This window comes from Tursiops truncatus, chromosome 17, assembly GCF_011762595.2.
Source record: "Tursiops truncatus isolate mTurTru1 chromosome 17, mTurTru1.mat.Y, whole genome shotgun sequence".
In the NCBI taxonomy this organism is placed as follows: Eukaryota; Metazoa; Chordata; class Mammalia; order Artiodactyla; family Delphinidae; genus Tursiops; species Tursiops truncatus.
In genome coordinates, this window is record NC_047050.1 from 62,545,758 (window position 1) to 62,572,172 (window position 26,415).

Here is a 26,415-nt window from a genome sequence, read left to right on the forward strand (position 1 = left end):
GGCTTCCCTGGTGGCTCAGTGGTTAAGAATGCCTGCCAATGCAGGGGATATGGGTTCGAGCCCTGGTCCGGGAAGATCTCCCATGCCGTGGAGCAACTAAGCCCGAGCGCCACAACTACTGAGCCTGTGCTCTAGAGCCCACAAGCCACGACTGCTCAGCCCATATGCCTCAACTACTGAAGCCCGAACACCTACAGCCCATACTCTGCAACAAGAGAACCCACCACAATGAGAAGCCCATGCACCGCAACGAAGAGTAGCCCCCACTCGCCGCAACTAGAGAAAGCCCGCACGCAGCAACGAAGACCCAACACAGCCCCCCAAATAAAAATAAATAAATTTATTAAAAAAAGAATGAAATTCTGCTATATGCTACCATATGAATGAACTTTGAAAACACTATGCTAAATGAAATAATTCAGACATAAAAGGACAAGGATTGTATGATTCCACTTATTTGAAATATCAAGAATAGGCAAATTCATAGAAACAGAAAGTAGATGAAAAGTTACCAGGGGTTGTAGGGAGGGGGCAATGGAGAGTTATTGCTTAACAGTTACAGAGTTCTGTTTGGGATGATGAAAAGTTTTGGAAATAGTGGATACTGTTGCCCAACACTGTATATATAATTAATGCCATTGAACTGTACACTTAAAAATGGATATAATGGCAACTTTTGTTATATTTTACCATGATTTTTTGAAAATGCAGTTAATAAAATGAAAAAAAAATCACTGAAAACTACTAATCACTGCTAACTTTTATTTTGTATTCAAGGACACAGTTAACCAGGAGAAGAGGGTTCTTTGCTCTGTCAAATAAATATATTTAAAAGCTAGCAAACATCAGAGCAGATTTAAGTGTCAAGTCTTAAGAGACTGGGGAAAAATTACTAATAGTTATTTACAGTTATACAAAGTTAACATATTGCAAGGGAAACATAATATAAATATATTCAAAGGTTTCATTTCCAATACTTGACATTTCAAATTTTGAAAACATTAAAATTATTGTCAAACAAAACTCAGACCACATTAGCAATGATTTAAAAAAGGGAGCAATTTAATCATTATAATACAGAGTGCTTTAAGAAGTTTTTAAACGTGTAAAAGAAAGAACAGTTTAGTGCATTAAATCGTTACTGTCTTTACATTGCTTCTCTTAAAAAAAGTTAACAGTAGTATGAAAAAGCCACCCACAAAGCCAGCTGTTTGAATGAAGAAATAAGCTAAATTGCAGCATTTTGGAATTACTAATAAAGCTATAGTTAAAAAATGAAAAGTTTATAAAAATGAAAGCAGCATGCATAGTCAAGGCTTTTTCATAACATTTTCATTAGATGACAAACATTTAGGTAAAAACAAGAGCTTAATATTTATTATTCATTAAATTAGATAAAATAAACTGGCCAAGCCCACTACATCTGGTCATTCAGAAAAACATTTTAAAATCCAAAGCTAATGAAACTGAACATTTCTTCTATGAAGAAAGCACATTTTGAAAAATGGTCCTGTAGTCACAAAGGAAAGGGTCCTTCTCAACACGAATGAACAGCACCGGTCTTTACAAAGTTTGAGTTAGGAGGAACTTTCAGTCTCCTGAAATGGCAAGAGTTAACAGTGAACACTGCCATGTTCATAAGTGAGAAGCTAAGTTTTACCTCATTCTGATCAGTTCAGAATTTTTTTCTTTATTCATTGAAGTTGTTACACAAAGTAGAATTTCACCAAAAGATAATTCTTGAAAATTCTGATCTGTCACCTGTACAAAATTTCTGATTTCTATACGATTGTAAGAAAACACTAAGTTAATATTTACTACATGGTTCTTTTTCACATTTTTGGTACAATATTTATTTCAGAGTTTCACCCTATTCAAATTCTTATGCCAGTTTCTTTCCCTTCTTCAGTACTGATTATGTTCGGTTTAAGAAAAAGCTAATTCAATTTCTAATGAAAAAAAGTAACAGAGTATTACAAGTAGTAATAGTGGTATCCATGAATGTGTTCAATGAAAGATCCAATCATTAAGCGCCAATGATACCACAAAACCTTCTTGCTCCAATATGTCCACAGCCTGTTTTTCACTTACGCTGTAATTACATAAACCCACGCACAACTCCTTAATCTTAGTGCAGGGCCTGAGAAATGAGACATAGAAATAAATCAGATTTTTCTTTTTCCTGCTTCAAACAAGTTTTACTCTGTAAAATGTTTGGTCACTCAAAGCTATAATCTTAATCATATATCAAAGAATACAGGCAATAAGGCCCATCTTACGAGACATACAGTATTAAGCTGAACAGAATATGAGGACAAGCTCTAGTGGTCATTAAACCCCCTCAGAAAGTGTAAGAATCAGAATGTCTCCATCATATCAGAATAAAAATGCACTTCATTGAAATGTGACTGCTTACAAGTTGTTTTAATTAGTGTCCTGTGTGCGCTGCAGGACTTCTGCCGTCTGCAGCAGTTTAACTTTGACACAACATTGAGTCCCACTGTTTTTGGGTATTGGATCCTATTTTTTGAGATTGTGTATGCCCCCAAACGTTTTCAGTGTCATCAAAGATTGAGCCCATTCACAGTAAACCAGACATCTGGAGTTGAAGAATTGATTCTCCTCCAACGTTTTAGGCAGCTATAAAAGAAAAACATAATAAAAAACTAAAATTTTAAAGATAACCATATTTTAACATTTACCACTTTTAGAAACAAAAACGATTAAAATACATCCTCTGTATTCGCTTATTAATCCTGAGATCACTTGCCATATGTATCTTGTGTAATGCAGATTTTGTGTGCAACTCCAGTGTATATGTTCTGCATATACCAGATTTGCTTATAGACATTTTTTACCTACATGTAATAATTTATAAAAAAATATTAGTTGGAAGTATATATTTCATTGTATTCATAATAGACTATGAAATCTAAAGACTTTTATATATGGGGCTAGCTTGTGCAAAAGACATATGTGTTTATCACTTTTTTGCAGTAACTGTTTTGGAAAGGTTTTGGTTACTTTTTTTTTTTGGTAAATTAAACCGTATCTAAATGAAGAAGTAACTGTTTAGAGGAAATTTATGGTGAATCCTTTTATAAGATGAAAAATTATTTTGTTAAGCCAGTGATAACTTGGTAATTAATGGGTTTTATAATTTTAGACTTTTGCGTATTTTAAAATTAGAGCATGCCAATATAGGTACCACAAAAGTACATGTATAACATATACGATACAATTTTTTAAAAACCATGCATGGCTTTGTGTGAATTTTCTGACCCTAGTGTCCATTAGCGTATTGATATATAACTTAAGAATTACCCACACAAACTTAAAGTAAGGTCAAACTAAGCTGTACAACAAAGTTCACATTATTTTTAGAATGAGATTACAACTTCCTCCAAAATCACTGCAGAGCTTACTACTACAACAACGACAACAATTCACTGCAGCAACAAATTTGTTGATTCAGTCTTGGCCGAGTGCACATTCTTGTGTTTAGCAACAACAACAAAAAAGCCTGTAAAAAATATTTTCTGCATCTGGGTCAGAAGAAAGCCTGTCCTGAAGATTTCTGACATAAGGAAATGGAGGGCTGCGTTTCAGGATAAAGCCGTACAGACTGTTTAACTTCTGTGACTCACAAGGATACATTATGCTCTATAACCTGGAGTGAGATTCATTCTAAAATAGGTGCATTTTTAGTCTCATCTGTTTTTCTGCCTGAAAAAAAAAAAACTGTTAATGAAAAGAATATCTGGAAAAAAAGAATATCTTGCTTACTGCCAAGCAATAAGAATAGTGCCTGGTACATATTAAGCTCTCTATAAATAATTGTTAAAACAAAATAAATAAAACCAGGGAGGAAGGCATGGGGGAATTAAAGAAATTCTGTGTAGAATAAGAGAGCATAAAAGTAGCAGATGGGGTAGGGATGCAAAAAGCTATGGAAGTAAGTGTAATAAATATGCTCACATGATGAGGGTCTAAGCCTCTTTTCCTCCCCTGCTGTTTCAGAACACTGCAGTGATTTCTGACAACAAGGTGCTTTTGGACTACTGATGGACAGATACAAACACTTCATGACAATTGCACTGTTTTAAAAAAAAGTACAGTCTTATCCTAGAACACTCTAAAACAGAGAGTAGAAAAGAAGCAAACTATGCTACTGAATTCCAAAAGTATTAAGAATTCAAGTTCTGGGGCTTCCCTGGTGGCGCAGTGGTTGAGAGTCCGCCTGCCGATGCAGGGGATGCGGGTTCGTGCCCCGGTCCAGGAAGATCCCACATGCCGCGGAGCAGCTGGGCCCGTGAGCCATGGCCGCTGAGCCTGCGCGTCCGGAGCCTGTGCTCCGCAACGGGAGAGGCCACAACAGTAAGAGGCCCGCGTACGGCAAAAAAAAAAAAAAAAAAAAAAAAAAAAAGAATTCAAGTTCTAACTCCAAATCAGGTATCTGGATTTGCAACTACAGTGAAATTTTAATTAATCCAATCTATAAAAGAATTAAGAGTTAAGGAACAGGCCAAACCTTTCAAATTTAAAGCATATATACTTGCACTTTTATGCCTACAGAGAGATATTTTTAACTTAATAATGTGTTTCTGCTGGTAGCAGGTTTGTTTTATATCAAATAAGGAAAAGACATTTTAGGCAATTGAGTTAATTTAATATAAAATCTGTTATTTACCACTGATCCCTAAAACAGAAATAATTTATATCACAGTTTTCAAAGACAGATGCCACCTAAGCAAATATGAATTTATATATTGCTTAAAACAGACCTTTGGCTTTTAATAGAAAAAAAATTGAATAATTTTAATACTTAAAGCATTTTAAACTCTAGTTAAAAATCTAATAGTTTGGGGGGCAATACAATGAAGAAAGAAAGAGAGATAGCCATTTTCACCTAGTTTCCTAAAACTGAGCAATCTTCACCCCTGTGGTAAGTCTTTCCTTCGGTATACTTTTCCCCTTCTTTTTAGTTTTCGTTTTTGAATTCTTTCCTTAAACAGGCAAAAAATGAAGCTTTAGTGAAGGAGGGTTGCAAGAAATACATTTTAGTTATCTTTAGTATGTGTGAATCCCCAACCCGCCCACCAGTCTTCCTTCTTCGAGAATGGGTAACTTTCCCTTAAAACAAAGTAAAGAACATTTCACATAAAAAATAATTAAGGCAACATTAAACTCTACATAATAAACATAACCATCACAAGAATCAGACTACACATGATAATCGTATCTCTTGGCTATCCTCATGGCACCTAGTCCTCTTACGAGGCATAAGAGAAACTATTTTAGAAAAAATCCGTCAAAAGTGACGATGACAAATACGAGGTGACTGTGCTAAATGTATGTGGTTGGTGAATGCACACGCAGCTTAACAACTTACATTTCAGTCATCTGATTTAGAAAGCTTCCGCTTCACATGTCGTGGGGGTTCCCAAGTGTCACTGTCATCTGTTTCTTCTTCATCCTCTTCCTGATCATCAATAACTTCATCTTCCTCCTCATTTTCCTCAAATAATTCTATACCTAACTCTGATCTTCTCTGTCTTTCAGCAAACCATTCTCTGACCTGCTCGTAGCCCATATGTGATTTGTTAACAAGTTCATCGAGGTCTTGCTCATTAAGAAATTTGTGCTTCAGGTAATAATCCTTAAGTATTGCAGTTCCAGTTTTAAATTTGATGAGGGACGGCCCCCTGTCCCAGTTGTTCATTCTCTTGCTTCCTCTGGGCCGCCCGCGAGGTCTTCCTCTTCCCCTTCCTTTGGGTCTCCCTCTCCCCCTTTTTCTAAGAGAAGACAGACCGTTCATACTGCTTGAATTGGCGCTTTGATAGTAGTAGTACCATTTTAAGTTTCCATTTTTCCAAGCATAACGGGTGTCCCCAAACCAACTAACTATGTCTGTTCTAGCAAGCCCACTTTCTTCAGCCAACTTGTCATACTCTTCTGGCGACGGCCACTGTGTTCGGACAAATGCGCTTTTAAGCATGTGCAACTGCTCGGGTGTTTTTTTACATATTTTGCCCGTACTCCCTGACTTAGGTGCACTAGACTCATCTCCAGGAGAAGTTTCTCCAGTTTCTTCTTTGGAACTACCTGCATTGCTTTCCTCTATTTCTCCTTTCTCTTCCTTTAAAGCTTTTGATTTCTTCTTCTCTGTAAACCAAGCATCAATTTCCCTTCTGGTAAGTTTGGTTTGCGCTCTTAACCTATTTAATTCTTCTTCTGTAAGTACAGAGCTGTTGAGAAAACTTGCCTGTAGGGCACGAAGCTGCTCTGCCGTCTTCTCTTTAAACTTTTGGGGAGTGAAGTCTGGAAAAGGATTCCAGGATTGTTTCTGCTGTGAAGTAACAACAGTTGGGGATTCCGTGGTTTCATCACTGGAGTCTATGATAATAGTGGCGGAGGAATCATTGTTGAGATGTAAGCACTGATTACTCTTTGAATTTCTCTGGTTGTACCTTGTGTCACTAAACCATTTTTTAATCTCTCCTTTTGTCAGCCCTGTGATTTTCATAAGTCTGATAATTTCGGAATCATGGGGAAACTGATTCTTTAGGTAGCTCACTTTTAATTCTGCCAGTTGCTCTTTAGTCTTTTTTGCCCGAACGCCGAACGCATCAGGGTTCGCCACTGCAGTCTCGTTTTTTACAAGCTGAGAGGATGGGGCTCCTGCTGCTGCTGGCTTGGTCTCTGCAGTAGGCTGAGCGGCTGGGAGCTGACTTTTCTGTGCGTTTGTTTGATTTGGAACCCCTGCCACTGTCAAGGCTATAGGTGCTGCTACTGGCAAGGTATTCGTGCCAGCCACTTGGGTAAGGACCAGACCTGGCTGGCCAACTATTTGGCATGTCTGTAAGATGGATGGTAAACCATTACTCCCTGTGGAAATGTGGGTGGGGATGACAGTTATGGTCTGAGGTACAGTGTGGACTGTTCCGTTGAATTGTTTTCTTCTCGCCTCCTCTACTTCCTCGGGAGTCCAGCTAACACCATGTTTTAGACGTTGGGCTGAAAACCATATCTTGATCTGTTCCTCCGTATATTTTGCTTGGGCAGAAAGAACAGTAATTTCTGACATTGTTGGATAAGGGAATTTGTTGTAGGTGTTAAGCAAAAGGGGGTTGTTATCCAATGCAGCATTGTAGGTAGGAATGCTATTAACAGGGATGAGGACTTTGGGAATCAAATTGGAATTCTGCTGAGCTGATACAGCAGTGATAACCTGTGCTAACCCAGGAAGAACTGCTGCCGGGGTCACAACTGTGCTGGCAGTATTTGGATGTATTCTGTTTACAATGGAAGTACTTGTATTCGATTCAGAAGCTGAAGAACTTGGATTTTCCACAGTTCCTTCACGGTCTGGTTTGATTTCATTCTCTTTCTCTTCCGGAACGTCCTCAACTGAATTATGATGAACTGTAATCCGTTTGTTCTCCACTTTATTTTTCATCATTTTCATAATAGGAGTTTTACTGATAGATATTCCCGAAGAAGAAACTTCTGTCGATTCAGCTTGCTCTGAATTCTCCTCTTTAACAAAACTACCATCAAAAGTCAGATCATTTATTGTTTGTTCAAAGATTGTCTGGTTATTTCGTTTCACCATAGTCAACTTGAAATTTTCTTCTCCCGGGTGATATTTCAGATTATGCTCGGAAAGTGCATCATACCTTTTGGTAAGAAAATTGCATTCGACACAAACATAGGATGAATTTAGCACTACATTGGGATGTTCTGAATCCACATGAAAAGTAAACATATTTAGATCTGGAGTTTGAAAAGTACAATATTTACATTCATAGCCACCTTCAACTTTTTTATTTTGCTGATTGTCAGAGTCTACGGATTCATGAACTTCTTCATCACTTGAGATACTCTCTGCTCTGGTGTTTTCTACAGGTGTAAGTACAGGAGGACCTTCATCCAAATCTGATACCAGCTCGAGGTCTGGATCCTGTTCACTGGCAAGGACCATGCAGGGTGTTGTGGATTTTCGCCTGCTTGCCATTCTGATGTTATGGGGGAAATCTCAGTGGTGATTAAAAAGCATTGGGGCTTAAAACTGTTCAGTATTCTTCATTTGAAAACAATGGCTTTTGGTTCTTCAAGTCTGTCTTTGTGCTCAACAAGTCTCATTAGCAGCTTTTTCATGGTGCTATCAAGTAAAGAGCTTATGGTTGGCAAATAAAATACTGCTGAACTGCTGAAATTTTTGAAGCACAACTCCAATCACCTACATTAAGATAAATTAAAAAATGTTTTTAAATGAGTGATTATGATCTATTAAGCAAATTACAGTTATATTTCACTTACATGAAGTTGTTGGAGAGCTCAGTTATAAAGATGTAGAATAAGACCAGACCAGGAAAAAAGTCCTCTAAGGGTCAAAATAGATGTCTCCAAGCCAACTCACTTTAGGTCATGTACTGTACCTCATGGGTCAGCCCACGGGCTTGTTTATTTGGATTTTTCAGCTAGCCAGCTATACATTGGAAGGGAAGGGGGAAAAAGAGTCTGCTTCGGCAGGCATACTAATATCAGTGTGAAATGATAATCTGTTAACAGGGGAGGAACTTTAAAACTATAAAAGCAGCCACAGATACTCAAGACTATGACCACTAAGTGTATAAGAAATTCAATCCATCAGTTATGCCCGCTTCTTCCTCCTGGTCTGTCTTATCCCCAAAGCATGCCCAAGTATGGCAAAAGCAACAAAGGCAGAATATAAATGATCAAAGTTTCAGAAACATTATCTTAATCATTCTCCACAATGCTATCAAAATTGGTAAAACATATCTAATCATGTCAGTCTCCTGACTTCAAGCTTATGATGGGTCCCCAGTGCTGAAAGAATGAAGTTCAAACTCCTTAAGCCACATGTAGTTCTCTTCACATCCTGGCTGCAACCTCAATTTCCTACCATCTCCTATTTCTTTATGTTTTAGGCACAGAGCAAAAACGATTGCTATTCTAAGGACTCTCAGTGCAGGCCATTCCTTGTGCCAGGACACTTGTTTGTGCGCTGGGTGTGATGACCTCTCTATAAATCTGCCTGATAGATCACCTTCTCCCCTTAGCTCGGCCCAACCTCCTCCCCGGCTTGTTTTCTAGTCTAGAACTTACCATATTGTACCAGAGGAATGTTACACTTCTGTCCCGAAACCTCCAGTTTCCTTATTCATTTTTTCCTTCTTTTTTAAAGTAATAGCTTTTTTGAGACATAGCAAAGCTCCTGAAACTCTGGATGGAGGCAACTTCCTTTATGTCTTCAATCTAAGCTCTCCCAGCTGAGCTATCTTGGCTGACTTCTCATACATTTCTATATCTCCTTTTGCATACAGAAGCCTGGAAGTAGAGAGTCACTAAATGCTTATTAACCTGAACTAGGGAGTTCCCTGGTGGTCTAGTGGTTAGGTTGCAGCGCTTTCACTGTTGTGCCCCGGGGTTCAATCCCTGGTTGGGGAACTAAGATCCCCCCCCCCCCCCCCCCCCCCCCCCCCCCCCCCCCCCCCGGCCAACACACACACAAAAAAAACTACTTCCAACCTGAACTAGAATGAATAGGAAAAGAGTCCTGTAAAATTCAAAATGCCCTAAGGGCATCATCATGGACAACATAGCTGAAATTCACAAGAATGACCTTGAATCATCAAGAAAAAGTGAGTTATGTTCATACAAATACATTTTAATACTTTTGCACCCAAAATAGTTAAAATACAATTTTCATGCTAAATCAAAGTTGGCGTGCTTCTAAATTCTAAACCAAATGAAAATGAATACAGTAAGTGGTATCACTTATTTTGTACCACGAATTGGAACTATTTTCATTTACTAGCATAATCCTTGTCCTAGCTGAACTGAGGAGAAAAAGTTTATTTCAAAGATTATAGCAAAACTAGGTCTCCATGACTCAGTAAAGGGAGAAACATTTTTAGGAAACAGAGCTGTCCAAAGAGAGAATGTCCTGCCTTTGAAGGTGGTAAGATCCTCCTCACTGGGATTATTCAAATATATACTACATATCCATTTGATGGATCCAAGCAACAGGTGGAAAGTTGGACCAAAAGTCAGACTAAATGTCCTGATTTCCCATATTACAAAATAAAGAGCATCAGCTTAGTAATAATAATGGTATCAACAATCCAAACCCCACTCTCAAAAGTGTTAGTGTTTTTTTCTATAAAAAATCTTTGGGGATTCCCTGGTGGCGCAGTGGTTGAGAGTTCGCCTGCCGATGCAGGAGACACGGGTTCGATCCCCGGTCTGGGAAGATCCTACATGCCGCGGAGCGGCTGGGCCCGTGAGCCATGGCCGCTGGGCCTGCACGTCCGGAGCCTGTGCTCCGCGGTGGGAGAGGCCACAACGGTGAGAGGCCCGCGTACCGCAAAAAAAAAAAAAAAAAATTTTGATTTCTAAGGGAACATAAAGAAATCACTGAAATTTAAAATGATTTCTTAACTAAATGTTATAAACTAAGATAATACCATCTCTCCTACTCAGTTCAATAAGGAACACCACTGTTTTTATCATTTTTTCCTCATTAGAAACAGGGAATTCCTCAAATAAGACTTTAAGCAGAACAGTAACCAATGAGCAGCACCCACATTTTTAACAGTGAAGGAGAATTGCTGAAAGGCAGGGGAGTAAGCTATTTTGTGACTGTTATTCTCATAGAATCTTATTATATTTATTAGGGTATATTAACAGCCAGAAGTCAAAGATAGAGGGGTTTTTCTTGAAACTACATTTCCTGAAAATGGTGGTTTTCAAACTTCTTATTCTAAGCAGGACAGCCCTTTCTTCAAACAAAATTCTATGAGAAGCCTAAGTGCAAAACTGATTAAAGAATATAGCCACTGGTCGGAGAAGTATAGAAGCTAAACTACTTCCTGACCCCATCCCACGGACCCCACAATCCCTACTTCCACCTCTGATGGGTTCTGAGATGTGTCTGAAGTCTTTGCCTTAAAAACGTAAATACTGGGGCTTCCCTGGTGGCGCAGTGGTTGAGAGTCCGCCTGCCGATGCAGGGGACACGGGTTCGTGCCCTGGTCCGGGAAGATCCCACGTGCCGCGGAGCGGCTGGGCCCGTGAGCCATGGCCGCTGAGCCTGCGCGTCCGGAGCCTGTTCTCCGCAACGGGAGAGGCCACAACAGTGAGGGGCCCGCGTACCACAAAAAAAAAAAAAAAAAAAAAAAAAATACTTTCATCAAAAATCCTCAGCTTGCCAGTGCTAAGTGAAATGTGAAAGCTAAAGTGAATTTAATGTGTACTTTCAGGTTGTTTCACTCTAAAAGGCAGGACTGGAGCGCCTAGGAGTAGAACAGAGTAACCCATACTAATAAAAAGATACAGAAGAGAAACCTGAGGAGCTCAGATCCCTTTATTATTCTGGTTCTCTAGTTCTTGGGTTAAACTTCTTACTTTTTATCCTATCTAGTATAAAAATAGGAACATGCTACGAAATTATTACTTTTATTTCTTTTCCTTATAGTTCACTAGCTCAGGATGGTCAGTTTGTAAGAACTGAAACAGATATAAAATTTTAAAACCTTAATTATTTTTTGCTAAAGTCATGAAAATTACAAAATATTCATGTATTATTATCTAATGATATATACGCACAATTGTGCTTTTTCCTTTGAAAGCACTGGTCTTTGAAAGGAATTTGAAAATTTTAAATTATAAATTAAATTTATTTAAATTAAATATTTTAACTTAAATGTATAATTTGAAAATTATAATTAAATTTAAATAAGCTACTTAAAAGAAAGGCTTAAGGGCTACCCTGGTGGCGCAGTGGTTGAGAGTCCGCCTGCCGATGCAGGGGACACGGGTTTGTGCCTCGGTCTGGGAAGATCCCACAAGCCGCGGGGCGGCTGGGCTCGTAAGCCATGGCCACTGAGCCTGCGCGTCCGGAGCCTGTGCTCCGCAACGGGAGAGGCCACAACAGTGAGAGGCCCGCGTACCACAAAAAAAAAAAAAAAGAAAGGTTTAAAAAAAAATCTTCAGTAATGCAAAAGACTAAAAATCTGATTATTTTGAGTAGCCTAGGTTGCCTCAACCTGGATTACTTCTATACTCAACTACATAGACCTGAGAAATACTCTTTCCTCTTCACTTCTAAAACTGTTTGCTCACATTTTGCTAACAAAACCAGAGTCAATATATTATTTAACATATTTCCAAAGGGAGACTAAGAGTTTCCAAAAGAGCCTCAAGATTTGGTCCAATGGCTCAATTCTATTATTATGATATAACCTAAAAATAAATCAAAGCACAAACAAGGGCATCCTCGTGGTCCTTATTATAAAGTCATGTTCTGGGGGGTAAGCAGGGACCTCAGCACAACCGTCCCTTTTTTTTTTTTCTTTTTTACCAGTACGCGGGCCTCTCACTGCCGTGGCCTCTCCCGTTGCGGAGCACAGGCTCCGGACGCGCAGGCTCAGCGGCCATGGCTCACGGGCCCAGCCGCTCCGCGGCATGTGGGATCTTCCCGGACCGGGGCACGAACCCGTGTCCCCTGCATCGGCAGGCGGACTCTCAACCACTGCGCCACCAGGGAAGCCCAATCGTCCCATTTTTTTATGGAAGAAGAAACCCAGGCCCAGGGGGATAAGTTCACAGAGGCTTTGTGGTGTAGGGTAAAACCACAGGTTTTAGAGTCTCCTCTGTCACTTAGTAGTTAGGTGACTGGAAAAGTTACCCAATATCAACTTCATATCAACCTCAGTTTTCTCACCTATAAAACCAAAATTCTTCAGTTCAACAAATCCGCTGAACAACTATTTGTTGAAGGTCAACCACGTGCCAGGCACTGTGTTGGGCACTTGGATTACAGCAGTGACCAGGACAGATCATCTCTGGTCTGCCAGATTCTAGCAGTTGAGCAAGGAAAACAGGCAGTAAACAATTACTTAGACTAACTATGATCAACGCAATGAGAGACGAAGTATCGGGAACTATATAAGCACACTACAGGAGGCTTCTAGAAAAGAAGCAGAGAACGCTGCCCTGGAGAAAATAAGAATACTGGTATCCTACCTCAGAGGCTGATCAAATAAAAATGCTTCACACACTCTGATACACAGCAGGTGCCTAACTAATGCTTTTTCCCCCAGTCCCTGAAAAATTCTTTTCGGAATAAATAAATACCATTTATTTACTATTATTCTCTTTCTTTCTATCTCTCAAGCAACATAATCAGCTGACAAGTTGATAATAATAATCATAATCAGCACACAAGTTGAACGAAAAAGCAAAAGGGGTTAAAAATACAGAATAAGAATTTCCATGGTGTGGTTTCAATTCATCTCCTTTCATCATTACAGTGCAGTGGAGCTGAAACAGTAAAACTGCCATATAGAAATTTCTATTAGCTGACAGGCATCTCATCCTCCCTTTGAAAGTCAACTCAAAAAAGCTTAAAATCAATTTGCAGAAGCTTGCACTATTTACCTATAAAAGAGGGTTAGAGTTTAGTTGCACAACTGAGGAGCTAGGTGGCTTTGCAGTTAAAACATAAAGTGAAGTCTGCCAATAAAAGAAAAAATCATGCTCTAAATGCATCCAGCACTGTAAATATAATCATATTTGAATGCTATTTTCAGTTACTCTTTCAGTAGAGAAATACGTTAAAAAAATAAATGATCAAATCCATTACACTGCCATTAAAAATGATATTCAGGGCTTCCCTGGTGGCGCAGTGGTTGAGAGTCCGCCTGCCGATGCAGAGGACATGGGTTCGTGCCCCGGTCCGGGAAGATCCCACGTGCCGCGGAGTGGCTGGGCCCGTGAGCCATGGCCACTGGGCGGGCGCGTCCAGAGCCTGTGCTCCGCAACGGGAGAGGCCACAGCAGGGAGAGGCCCGCGTACCGCAAAAAAAAAAAAAAGATATTCAAAAAAGTAATTAAGGAATATGGTAAAGTATCCATTTACTGTTAAATTTTTAAAGATCAGAATAAAATTTGTATATTGATTATAAAATAACTATGGGAAAATATGTATGCATGTGGACAAAGACTAGATGAGAACATAAAAAATGAAATTTTCACATGAGATTATGGGTGAAATTTTTTTATGTGTGGTATTTACAAGTTTTCTTTAATATTGTTATGATATTGCTTTACTGTAAATACAACAAACAATAGTTTCAAGGCCTTAAAACTGCAAATAGACTAAAATATTTCTATGGTCATTTGTCTCAAGCTGGAAACAAAGTTTACTTTCTATTTTTAAAGCAAAAACATGTGCTACATAAAGGTTTTTTTCAGGAGGAAGAAGAATCGGAGTGTGTACAGCATTCAGGGGTATTCCAGACGTCTTTGGGGACTGCTGCCCCACGGTAGAGAAGTCAGACTGGTTCTAAGAGCCCGCAAGACCACACATAATCTCCAGGGTGTAGATATAGGCCAAGCCAATTTCCATGGTTCTATCTGCGCACTGGTTCTTCTCCGGAGGGTAGGATGCTCCTTAATCAATTCATGATTCTTAACTCATGAAAATAATTACATGAAATTTTCTCTGCAGAAAAGCATTTAGTGAAAGCAAAATTTATTTCATCACAGAATAAAAATCTGGAGCAGTTCTAAGAGTAGTTCTTCTTACATGGCTCTCCACTATATTCTCAGGGCCAAACAGCGCCTATTAAGACTCCAATAATATTTGCTGGGGAAAAAACAAGCTTTAAAATATATGTGTATTGTGTATTATAACCTACATTCTACTTCATTAAGCACTCATTTATAGAGGCGCTATAAAGAACAGCTGTGCTCGCTTTACAGTACTTTCACTGGTAAAATCCTTACTAATAAAATTACCTTAGTCCCTAGAATACGAAAACATGCTCAAATATAAAACACTCTATTTATTAAAACACAGCAATGGATATTCAACAAATATTTACCAATATCTATAATTCTACCATAACAAATCAGTTTTATGTGTGAATAGTGTATATCTAAATTTGTAGACTATATAAAAATGAAACAAGGATGATAAATTCATTCAAAGAATTAGTCCTGCAGTAGAATTCAGAAGAAAAGGCACAGTTCTTATAAAGATAGCAAATGCAAATTTGAACTTAGAATCATTATTTCTCTATAAGAGAAAACTATATTTTAATGATATTCTATATTTTTAAAGAGATTTAAAAACAGGTTCTCAATGTAATACACTATAAAAAGTTAGTGAATTGTTTCAAATTCTATGCTTAGTGCTAAAAAAAAAGTTTAAAAAATTTTATAACTAAGTAGGTCCATAGCTACACTGAATTTCCAAGCCTCTATTTTTCAGACTGGCTTGTACTTTAAATTAAATGATTAACAGTTTATTGGCCTAGTTAGCCACAAAGGCATGTTATTTTGGTAAGATTTTATGCGAATAAAAACAAACTTTGTTTTTAGGCCAATTCTGGGTCAAATAAGAACATTTAGAAGATAACTATGATTTTTAAGTACTGTGTTAGTTTTGACCAAGTACCAACTAAGTAAAACTGTTCTTAGGACAACTAAAATATACAAACTAAGAATCCTTTGAAATGTGTATTTATACCTATCCTGAGAACTCTTAGGACTCTGTATTCTGTTTAGTTTCACTTCTCCCTCTCTGAGTCAGAGTTCTGTTTAGCCAGCTGAAAATACTTATTTTTACATGTTTGTATTCAAACTAAAAGTTACAAATCCACCAAAATCACAGAATGCCTGAAATAACAGTAGGAACAAAGAATAATGGACTCAAATTAAAACAAATGCTATCTACCATGTTTTTTCAAAAAAAAAGTGTCCAAGAGGATACTTTTTTTAATTACAAAATTTTTCTTTGGTCTTTACAAACTTGAGGCATTTTTCAAAGCTAAAATATAAAAATATTTAGAAACAAGAGTCAAGTTCTCAAAAAAAAAATTAAATGAGCGATTTGTCAACCCAAATTTGTACCCACAACAAACGTTTGTAAAAATTACTGTAACCTAGAATTATTACCTAAGAGATAAGTCTCAAGAAAATTGCCAAAATGGTCTCAAAATAATAAAAATTCAAGTATCAAGGTGAATACAGACGGGAGTGAATGTGATCCAAGTAACAGCATCTAAGAAACTGTGGCCAAAGATTATCTAATTTCAGAAGATCCCTTTGCTAATGCTAATTAAGGCTTAAAGGGTTAGAAACTCTATCCTCTCTACCTGTTTTTTTTTTCTACCCGAGAAAGCCAACTTTAATGCTGCTAAAGATTAAAAGAAGAATCTAAGCTAGACAGATTTCTCCTGGTAAGCTCTGACCCCAGATTTGAGGAGTGAAATGTCTTTTTGAATGGTCTCTAGGACACTTACATCCTGGTGTTCTACCTTCTGCTGGCATGTAGGTCGGTATGTAACATAATGAGAGTGATATACAAACTAGCCCTATAATGAAATCTCCTGTCTTTATTATTCAAGTTTGTGAATATGATCCAAAAGTAATTTTCGGCTGAAAATAATTTTCCCCTACTTTTCTCAAGGAAGCGTATTAAATCTTTCACAGACAATCTAACACAAGAATGCTATTCTTGATTCTAAGTGAGATTATCATTGAAAGGCTGAAAAGCCATTCATCTGTCCATTATCTTCCCCATTTATAAAATAAAGTAACTGTTACCTATTTCACTCAGGATATAATCATTCAATTTTTAAAAATACTTTGAAGGGGGCTTCCCTGGTGGCGTAGTGGTTAAGAATCCGCCTGCCAATGCAGGGGACGCGGGTTCAAGCCCTGGCCCAGGAAGATCCCACATGCCGCAGAGCAACTAAGCCTGTGCGCAACAACTACTGAGCCTGCGCTCTAGAGCCCACAAGCCACAACTACTGAGCCTGCATGCTACAACTACTGAAGCCCGCGCGCCTACAGCCTGTGCTCTGCAACAAGAGAAGCCACCGCAATGAGAAGCCCACGCAGAGCAACGAAGAGTAGCCCCCGCTCGCCGCAACTAGAGAAAGCCCACGCGGAGCAACCGAGACCCAACACAGCCAAAAGTAAATAAATAAAATTAATTAATTAATTTAAAAAATACTTTGAAGGATAACAGTAATTAGTATTGGTAATGTCAACTTGTAAGAACACAAAAAATGAAAGTGAACCACCAAATTAATGGTTATGGAATCTTTCCTAGTACTTTCTGGAATCATATACAATAACAATTGGACTAAATAAATATTTCCAACAGTATAGTACGTAATCTAATGCTTCTTATAAAAGCCAAGTTATATCAGGTAAATAAAATATAATAAGTAATTAAGTAAAAATATATTCAAATATTTAAATAGTGGTATGCCTAACCTAAATCAAAGTATTTAATTATTAATATCTTAAATTTTATAATTGTAATTATTCTTAGAGGACTGTATACTGAAAACATATTTTCAGAAGTTGTTCTTGTAAGTCTTGAAGCATTTTTCTGGATATAGGCAAAAGAACAGTAAAATTTCTAGATCAATTTCCCCACAGAAAAGGTCTCTACCCTCATGACCTTCATTTGTCTGTTTCACCACTATTACCACAGCACCTGGTACAGTGCCTGATACACAGTGGATGTCAGCAAATGTATTGAATAGATTGAAAACTCAATTCTAAATATACCACATAGATTTATTATGAAGTGTGATGCTGTTTCCTTTGAAATTAAAGCAGACAATACTTCTATATTTTTCAAGTTTGAAAGTACATTTCTTGAAAAAGAGTTAAGAATATATCTGCTGCTTTTTTAAGAAAAGCTTTTAAAACTTTAGCCAAATATAGTATCACTATATTAAGTGAGCACATTCAGTATCTGAGTTTTTACCATACCAAAACGATGAAACACATACTTGCCATAGCTTCCTTCGCATTCTGTTCTTTGACACAGAAGGGTGTCCCCTCAAATTAGGAGATGTTTAGCTCAGGCCATCATTACCAACAGGTCCAAAGTACCTATCTGCCATCTCCTACAAAAAAAGTAATATCGCTTTATTATTCTAGATACGATTCAGTCTTATTCGGAAACTTTAAGCTTATGCTTTGGCTTTGTAAAAATAAATGTAATTTTTAAAAAATTTCATTTCCTCACAGAACTTTTAAAAGAATCATCGAAATGCCAAACTCAATCTTAGTAAGAAATTCAAAACTGAAAACTACATTTCAAAATATCTTTATATTTTATAAAACAACCAAGTCACTATTGTACTATTTTCAATAAAAGTTTTCAAAAGGTGAATATATGCAGTCTATAATATGAAAGCTGAGATGAAGAAATTGGGGATTGTAAAAAATTAGTACACAAAAGTTACGATAGACAACTTAGTTAAACTAAGAGTTGGGAGGAGGTGTGTGTTTGTATGTTTACATGTAAGCCTAGTGATATTTGTACCCTAATCTACTACATATTAATTGGAATGAAGTGGATCATTAATGCTGGGGACATGCCAATACTACTTAAATAAATTAGTGGTATTCTACCCCTAAACATATGGTATATCTAATAGAATGACTGGTGGTTATTTCATTTTTGCAAGAAAGCTACTACTGAATGGTTTTTCAATCAGTGCATTGTGAAGCATTAGATGGTACAAAATCAAGCAAACTGAAAATTCTCTGAAAACTCAGATTTGTGTCTAAAAATGTTGTGGTATATTATTCACAGTTGTTAAACCAGTCAGGAAAATTAAGTAAAAACTATAATTGTTTCTCTTATTAAATAAAAGTAAATAATGCTTTTGAAGGGTTGAAGCATTTTTATAATTGTTCTTTAAGCAGAGAAACTCTGAAAACCATAGTGAATGAATATTAAGGAAGATGATTTCCCTCAGTACCTTATCCTTTGATTCCTGCTATTACTACATACAACTTTTATGAAGAAGTTTGTTAAAACTTGGCTGGGAACTTCCCTGGTGGCGCAGTGGTTAAGAATCCACCTGCCAATGCGGGGGACACGGACTCGATACCTGGTCCAGCAGGATCCCACGTGCTGTGGAGCAACTAAGCCCGTGCGCCACAACTACTGAGCCTGCACTCTAGAGCCCGCGAGCCACAACTACTGAGCCCACGTGCTGCAACTACCGAAACCCGCGCGCCTAGAGCCTGTGCTCCACAACAAGAGAAGTCACCACAATGAGAAGCCCGCGCACCGCAACAAAGAGTAGCCCCAGATTGCCGCAACTAGAGAAAGGCCGCACACAGCAACGAAGACCTAACGCAGCCAAAAGTTGAAAAAAAACTTGGCTGGGCTTGGACTCTACTTGGGAGTGGGGGTTGGTGAAAAAAGAACAATCTCACTGTATTACTATGATAAGATTATTTATATCAGAAGTTTGTGAGTTCTATGAAACACCCCTTAAAACGTGTCATATATTAGTGATTCATCTTGAAGCTAAGGTCAGAGAAACTATGTGCATGTTGGGATGGGTGTTGGGGTGCATGTTGATTAATGTCTACCTGCTAGAGCCAGCCTATTCTAGCATTGCTTATGAAGAGCCCACTTAAATCGAGAAATCATGTAAATATACCAGTTCTTTAGTAAAATACTTGTAGGGTAAGTTAAAGCTTAGGCTGAATAATTACACTATTTTCATGAAAAGCAAAAGAGCATTTTCTTGGTAGACCCAGTGGAGCATCCTGTTCTGTCTGCAGCCTGGGATTCTACAATTTCATTTCCTGGTATCTCCTTGCTTGGACACTCCTTAGCCATCCATCTACAAGATGTGGACTAGAAGAGAGGATAGGAAACAGCTGTCAAAGCGGGGAGGTTATTTTCCAAAATGAATTATTAATATTATAGGAAATTGGTAACCTATTTGAATCCATTCTTAAATCACACAGTAATTGCAAGATGTTTTACTGAACCAGAGTCTCTGAGAAGAGCTGCCAAGACATGCAAAGGCACAAGGCAACTAGAGGAGCAACAAATGAGTTCCTCAGCATTTCTGGATGAAAAGCATACTTGCCTGATGTTAGTTCAGGTCCTGATACTGGGAGTACTTTAGGACACCTCTCAAATTCAAAGTATCATTTTAAAATTTAGGAATAGAGTGAACTTAGAAAATTAAATAAGTCATCTCAACCATATACATTATGTAATAAAACAGATCAGTTATTTTGGCAGTAGAGGACGGACTGGAAATAAAGATGAAGAATTTGGGTTTTGGAACCAGAGTGCATGGGTTCAAGTCCCAGCTTTGTCACTTACTAGCTGTGTGGTCCCGGATAAGCCACTTAGCCTGACTGTGCCATAGCCCCGTCATCTGTAAAATGGGGCTAATGATAGTACCTATTTAATAGGGTTGTTGTAAGTATTGAAAGAAATAACACATGTAAAGTGCTTGGACTATTTCCTGGCCCATGGTAAGTCTGCAATTAGATTTTTCTGACTCTTATTTAAGGTATTAACTAAGTTATACAACAAAGAAAGTCTTTGTTTAAATTTTGCTAAATGTTGAGAACTAGCATAGTGTTCTGGGTCAGTTATACTTCAAAAAACAAACAAACTCATAGAAAAAGAGATGAGATTTGTGGTTACTGAGGCAGGATACAGGACTGGGGGGTGGGGGAATTGGATGAAGGTGGTCAAAAGGTACAAACTTGCAGTTATAAGATAAATAAGTACTAAGGATGTACTGTACAGCACGATAAATATAATTAACACTGTTCTATGTTATATACGAAAGTTGTCAAAAGACTAAATCCTAGGAGTTCTTATCACACACACATACAATTTGCTAAATGTTGAAACATTATAAAATATTTTAAAAGTCCACAAAACAATCCATTTTATTTTCCATTTCATACCTCTGAGCATATTAAGCAATGATAGAATAGGCTGGCTTTAGCAGGTAGACATTAATCAATCATAATTTATACCCCCCACCCCAACATGCACATAGTTTCTCTGACCTTAGCTTCAAGATAAATCACTAATATATGACACGTTTTAAGGGGTGTTTCATAGAACTCACAAACTTCTGATATAAATCTTATCATAGTAATACAGTGAGTGTTCTTTTTTTCCAACCCCACTCCCAAGTAGAGTCCAAGCCCAGCCAAGTTTTTTTTATTATTATTTTATTTATTTATTTATTTATTTTGGCTGCATTGGGTCTTCGTTGCTGTGCGTGGGCTCTTCTCCAGTTGCGCAGAGTGGGGGCTACTCTTCGTTGCGGTGTGAGGGCTTCTCATTGCGGTGGCTTCTCTTGTTGTGAGGCACAGGCTCTAGGTCCGCGGGCTTCAGTAGCTGTGGCTCGCGGGCTTAGCTGCTCCACGGCATGTGGGATCTTCCCGGACCAGGGCTCGAACCAGTGTCCCCTGCATTGGCAGGCGGATTCTTAACCACTGCGCCACCAGAGAAGCCCCCAGACAAATTTTAACAAACTTCTTTTTCATAATATCGGAAGGTAAAAGGGAATAAACTTAGTAAAGAAGAAAAACATAATTATGAGTGAAGTGCTTAGAAATATCAGAATATTCCTATGTCCCTTCATTCCTCACAACAATCAAAAAAAGAGAAAGACCTTTAGGAAGGGGAAAAAGGGAGTCAGAAGTCCTAAGGGAAATATTAAATCACTAAAATTTAATGACAAAGTTATTTTATTTTAAATGATAAATATGTATATGATATGTCTACCACTTTAATGGTTTAATTTTTTACATAAGCTTTGATAAAATGATTTTTAAAAAATCTAAATTTAAAACTGAAAACAAAAATCCTGTATAAAAAGTGGTTTACTCAGTTTTTACTCCCTTGAAAAAACGTCACTCTTAAACTGCTCATATATACTTGTTTTCCAAAGTATATCATCATATTTGTTCAGACCAAAGGTACATAAGACCATCTTTATACCTTTCAAATACATTATGGGATACTGATTATATAAACTGAAAAGATTAAGTACCCTTTAAGACCAAAACCTGGCAACCTACATAAAAATTTACATAAATATTTACTTTAAAAATTTACTGTATAGGTCTTCACTGGTGGCGCAGTGGTTGAGAGTCCGCCTGCCGATGCAGGGGACACGGATTCGTGCCCCGGTCCGGGAATATCCCACATGCCGTGGAATGGCTGGGCCCGTGAGCCATGGCCGCTGAGCCTGCGCGTCCGGAGCCTGTGCTCCGCAACGGGAGAGGCCACAACAGTGAGAGGCCCGCATACCAAAAAAAAAAAAAAAAAATTAAATGTATAGGGCTTCACTGGTGGCACAGTGGTTAAGAATCCACCTGCCAATGCAGGGGACATGGGTTCGAGCCCTGGTCCGGGAAGATCCTACATGCCGCAGAGCAACTAAGCCCGTGTGCCACAACTACTGAGCCTGTGCTCTAGAGCCCACGAGCCACAACTACTGAAGCCCGTGTGCCACAACTGCTGAAGCCTGCGCACCTGGAGCCTGTACTCCGCAACAAGAGAAGCCACCGCAATGAGAAGCCCTCAGCAACTAGAGAAAGCCTGCACACAGCCATGGAAGACCCAACGCAGCCAATAAATAAATAAATAAATGAATCTATATTTAAAAAAATTAACTGTATAAAACACAGATCTCCAAAATGTAAATGCAAATGTATATCCTGATTAGTAATTTAATCAGCAGCTGAGTCATGCAAATCTGGTTACTCACGGACTACAACTATTAATATATCAGAGCAACAGTATACAATCATATTAGGGAAACACTGGCTATTATTCAAAGGCTAGTGCCATAGTTTTTTTTCCCTTCAAATAAATGTAATTTAAATTACTTTTGAAATTACATAGGATGACTTAAGAGGATTTTAAGTTAGAAAAAATTTAGACATAAAAGTGAATGTGCTATACTGGCTATTACCACAAACAGTGCAATAGATATTTCTGGACACCTCCCTGAATTGACTGAATATGATATTAGATTAAAAACTAGCTTAGGCACTGAAATTTCAAAACTGTTAATATTCAAATAAATAGAGCCTTTTTTTTTTTTTTTTTTTTGCGGTACGCGGGCCTCCCACTGTTGTGGCCTCTCCCGTTGCGGAGCACAGGCTCCGGACGCGCAGGCTCAGCGGCCATGGCTCACGGGCCCAGCCGCTCCGCGGCATGTGAGATCTTCCCGGACCAGGGCACGAACTCGCGTATAGAGTCTTTTGAGCCCAAATCCACAATGTTGCAACGTACATAAAAAGGTTATTTCCTCAGCTACACTTGTAATCATTTTAGTAATTTTAAGAGTACTTCCATTTAAGTAAGTCCCAAATATCACATTTTTGTGCCTATTTACCATTACAAGAAGGAAAATGTATAGTATATCATAACATCACCTTTCAGTCTCAATGTGAAATATAATAACAAAAGGGAGAAAATCTCCAAAATGAGCCACCTCACCTATGCTATCAAGTTCATAAATAAAATAATTGTAAAACTTTTTTTCACATTTATTGAAAAAAAGAACTTATAACACAAGTATCATTAAAGGTGAAATAATTGCTGCATCATTCGTGAACTGTCCTCCAATCCAGTGAAATAATCAGCTCACTATAAGGGAGAGACATCTACTAATGAGCGCTCACCAGCACAGGCACATTTATGTTTTCAGCCTTAGCATATTTTCAAACCATCTGGCAGCAATGCCTTTCTGGTTCATCCAGCCTAATCTGGTCAGAATTGAATATAAAACTAGACCTACGTGCACTTTGGGGAAACCAAAGAACAGCACACATGAATAACAATGTTCCAAACATGCAGCTCTAAACTAGTTTATACTTGAAATGTGTTTTTAAAAACATTTCTATTGAAGACGTTAAAGCTGTTTTAAAAAATACTAGAATGGTTCAAGAAATCTATATGAATCAGAGCTGCCATCAGTTACCCAAGTCTTCCTTTAATTCTTTTTTTTTTTTCATTTTAATCCTTATCACTAAATAAAGCATTTGAAGAGATTCTTCTACAAAAAGAGTCCTTGATAAATGAAATGCTATCAATTCTATATTGAAAGGACCCAAGGTTTGACAACTTATTTTGCACAAAATTAGTCTGCTTAGCCCTAAAATGCTTAGAGTAAGAAGGGAAAAACTAAGAGGAAAAAATATTCATGAAAGCCCTTTTTCTTTTATATCCTGTTACAGCATTATTGTTTTTGGCAGCACTCACATTTCTTTTGCTTAAAATCAAGAGTCAGAATTTCTACTTAAGAAATTTTTTAAAAAAATCTATGAGATATGCTAGGGTCAGTATCTTTGTTAACACCAAATCCTGTTCATCCTCACCACTGGCATAAAAACAAACGACTTTTTCAGGATGATTTTTCAGAAGCAAGGATAATTCACGTAGCACCATATAACACAAGTTAAAGCTTTCAGACAAAGACTGAGAAACAGTGACCAATACCGACAAATCTTAAGGTGCACTCATGTAGGTTATACACAAACATATACTCCAACCCAACAAATAGTCACTATTCCTGGGATAAAGCTGCTTCTTCCTCCCTAACTGGGAACTACTCTATTTCCCAATCCTGTGATTTTCCCTTTTTTGCTATCCTCTCACTCTCCAAGAGAATTGCTTCTTCGTTTCAAGTTACATGCAATCCCAACCTAAACACATTACAAATTCTCTATCAGTTAGTTTTCCTGACATTTTTTTCTCCCCACAAAGATTAGCCTCTTCTCATGTTTTTCTTTAGAGCTGGGGTGAGATGACAGAAAAACCCTGTGGAATTCCCGCTCTGCCCAATCTCTTCCCCATATGCCTCCTCTATCCATCCCCTCTCCCGCTTCCTAATTCTCCTACCCGAGTCTCTCACTGAAACCTGCCAGAGAGCTGGATCCTGCGCTAACATAAGCTAAGGATATCCAACGGAACCTTTTTCTTCTCTTTATTTTATTTTTTTCTTTCTTTCTTGTATTTTTTTTAATTTATCTTTTTTGTTTTCCTTCTTCTTCTCCAGGGTTTTGCTTTTCCCTTAGTGTTACCCACAGAGAGGTGGGGAGAGACGTATTGAAACAAAGAATTTCAAGTCCTGTTTCCTAGAACTTTGGTGTAAATACGCAGGGAAAGAGCATCCGCCAGGGCTCTTCTTTGCTGCCATTAGACCCCCTTCCTCTCACAGCTCCTTCCTAGCCCTTCATTCCCTGCAAAGACCGGGAGGTTGTTCCCTTCAGGCCCTAAGGCTTGGAGCGGTCCATGGTCAGCCTCCCTCTCTCCCTCCTGAAAGGGACGGATAACATTTACATTCTCTCTAATCAACTTCTCCCTAAGTCCCAGGGCTCCCTCAAAAGCTAATATAGTTCTTAAGGACTCAGCTCTGAGTCTTGCCCCGAAATGGGTGCCCAGCCTCACCCGAAGTGAGGTACAGCCCTTCCCCGAAGGATCTCTCCGGGCTCCAACCCCAATACCAGTGCGCTCAGCTCCAGCAAGAGAATCTCTCCTGACTCTCAGGGAGACTAAGTCCCCACGAGGCCACACGCCCGTGCAGGGCAGGGCTCCGGACCTCCCCCAGGACCCTCAACATTGCTAGGGTGTTCCATCACTGCGGCGCCTGCCCCCCTTCTAGGGAGACCCAGTCCTCACTTCCTTCAACAATCCCAAGTTGCTCAGCCCTCTCGTAGGCAGGAGGACTGAAATTTCCCCTTACAGAGACCACCGCAGCTCCTTCCGCGGCCGCAGAGACCCCGGGAGCGCAAAGGAGGCTCAGGGTCTGTCCCCTGGCGGCGATCCCGGCCCAGGAAGGCCGGGTCCCTGCCCCTTGGACGCCCCGCGCCCATCCGCCTGGCCACCCGCCGCGCCGAGCGCGCTTAGCTCTCCGAGGTCTCTGCCCCGGGGCCGCCCTCCCCCGTCCGGCCCGCCGCGGACTCTGCGCCGCCGGTCCGCACCCGTAGCCCCGGACGCCCTGGGCCGCTGGTCGCGGAGCCCGCTCGCGCAGCTACCTGCAGGGGCCGCCGTGCCTCTCAGAGCCCCGCCGCCGCCATCTTGCATTTCAAACCGGCTGCACTATTCAGGGAGTCAACTTTGACCTGTGAACCCTACACCCGGAACCGCTCGGCGGGTCGGCTCACGGCTTCGGAAGCTCTGCGAACTCCGCGGAGCGTAGGGAGTCGGGGGTGGGGGTGCGAGGCGAGGCGCGCGCCCCAGCAGCCGACCGGGGGCGGGAGCGGGGGTAGGGGAAGAGCCGGCCCAGGCGGCGCCCTCCCACGTGCGCGCGCGCGCGCCCTCCGCGCGCCCCCACCCCGCTCCGTGCCTGGCTCTCCACTCCCGGACCCTCCTGCTTCCCTGGGGTCCGACCCGGCCCTCTGCGGGCCTCTGCCTCACGGCGGGAGGTAGGGAACCGTCCCGCCCCTCTGTCAACAGAAGCCCCGCCCAGGTCTACGGAAGCCCCGCCTTATGTCAACAGAAGCCCCGCCTTCTCCAGGTCTCGAAGTGGCCCCGCCCCTTGCCGGTGATAGCTCC

At 39.5% G+C, this 26,415-nt stretch overlaps 1 protein-coding gene across 6 annotated transcripts; it reads right to left on the bottom strand.

Moving 5' to 3' along the window:
• Positions 1 to 742: 742 nt before the first annotated feature.
• ZHX1 (zinc fingers and homeoboxes 1) lies at positions 743 to 25,982 on the bottom strand. 6 transcript variants are annotated; one of them, XR_012327334.1, is made up of 6 exons: positions 25,896 to 25,982; positions 17,846 to 17,962; positions 5,393 to 8,242; positions 4,910 to 5,001; positions 3,979 to 4,061; positions 743 to 2,640 (listed from the first exon to the last, which is right to left on the bottom strand). XR_012327334.1 is itself a non-coding variant. In XM_073794715.1 (3 exons), the coding sequence occupies exon 2, from the start codon at positions 8,015 to 8,017 to the stop codon at positions 5,396 to 5,398; it is 2,622 nt and encodes an 873-aa protein (XP_073650816.1). In that variant the 5' UTR covers positions 8,018 to 8,242; positions 17,846 to 17,968; the 3' UTR covers positions 743 to 2,640; positions 5,393 to 5,395. The 6 variants fall into 6 exon arrangements, 1 of the variants encoding a protein (XP_073650816.1); XR_002175758.3 differs by lacking the exon at positions 3,979 to 4,061; XR_012327332.1 differs by lacking the exon at positions 25,896 to 25,982 and having other exon boundaries at positions 4,910 to 5,006; positions 17,846 to 17,968.
• Positions 25,983 to 26,415: the final 433 nt, after the last annotated feature.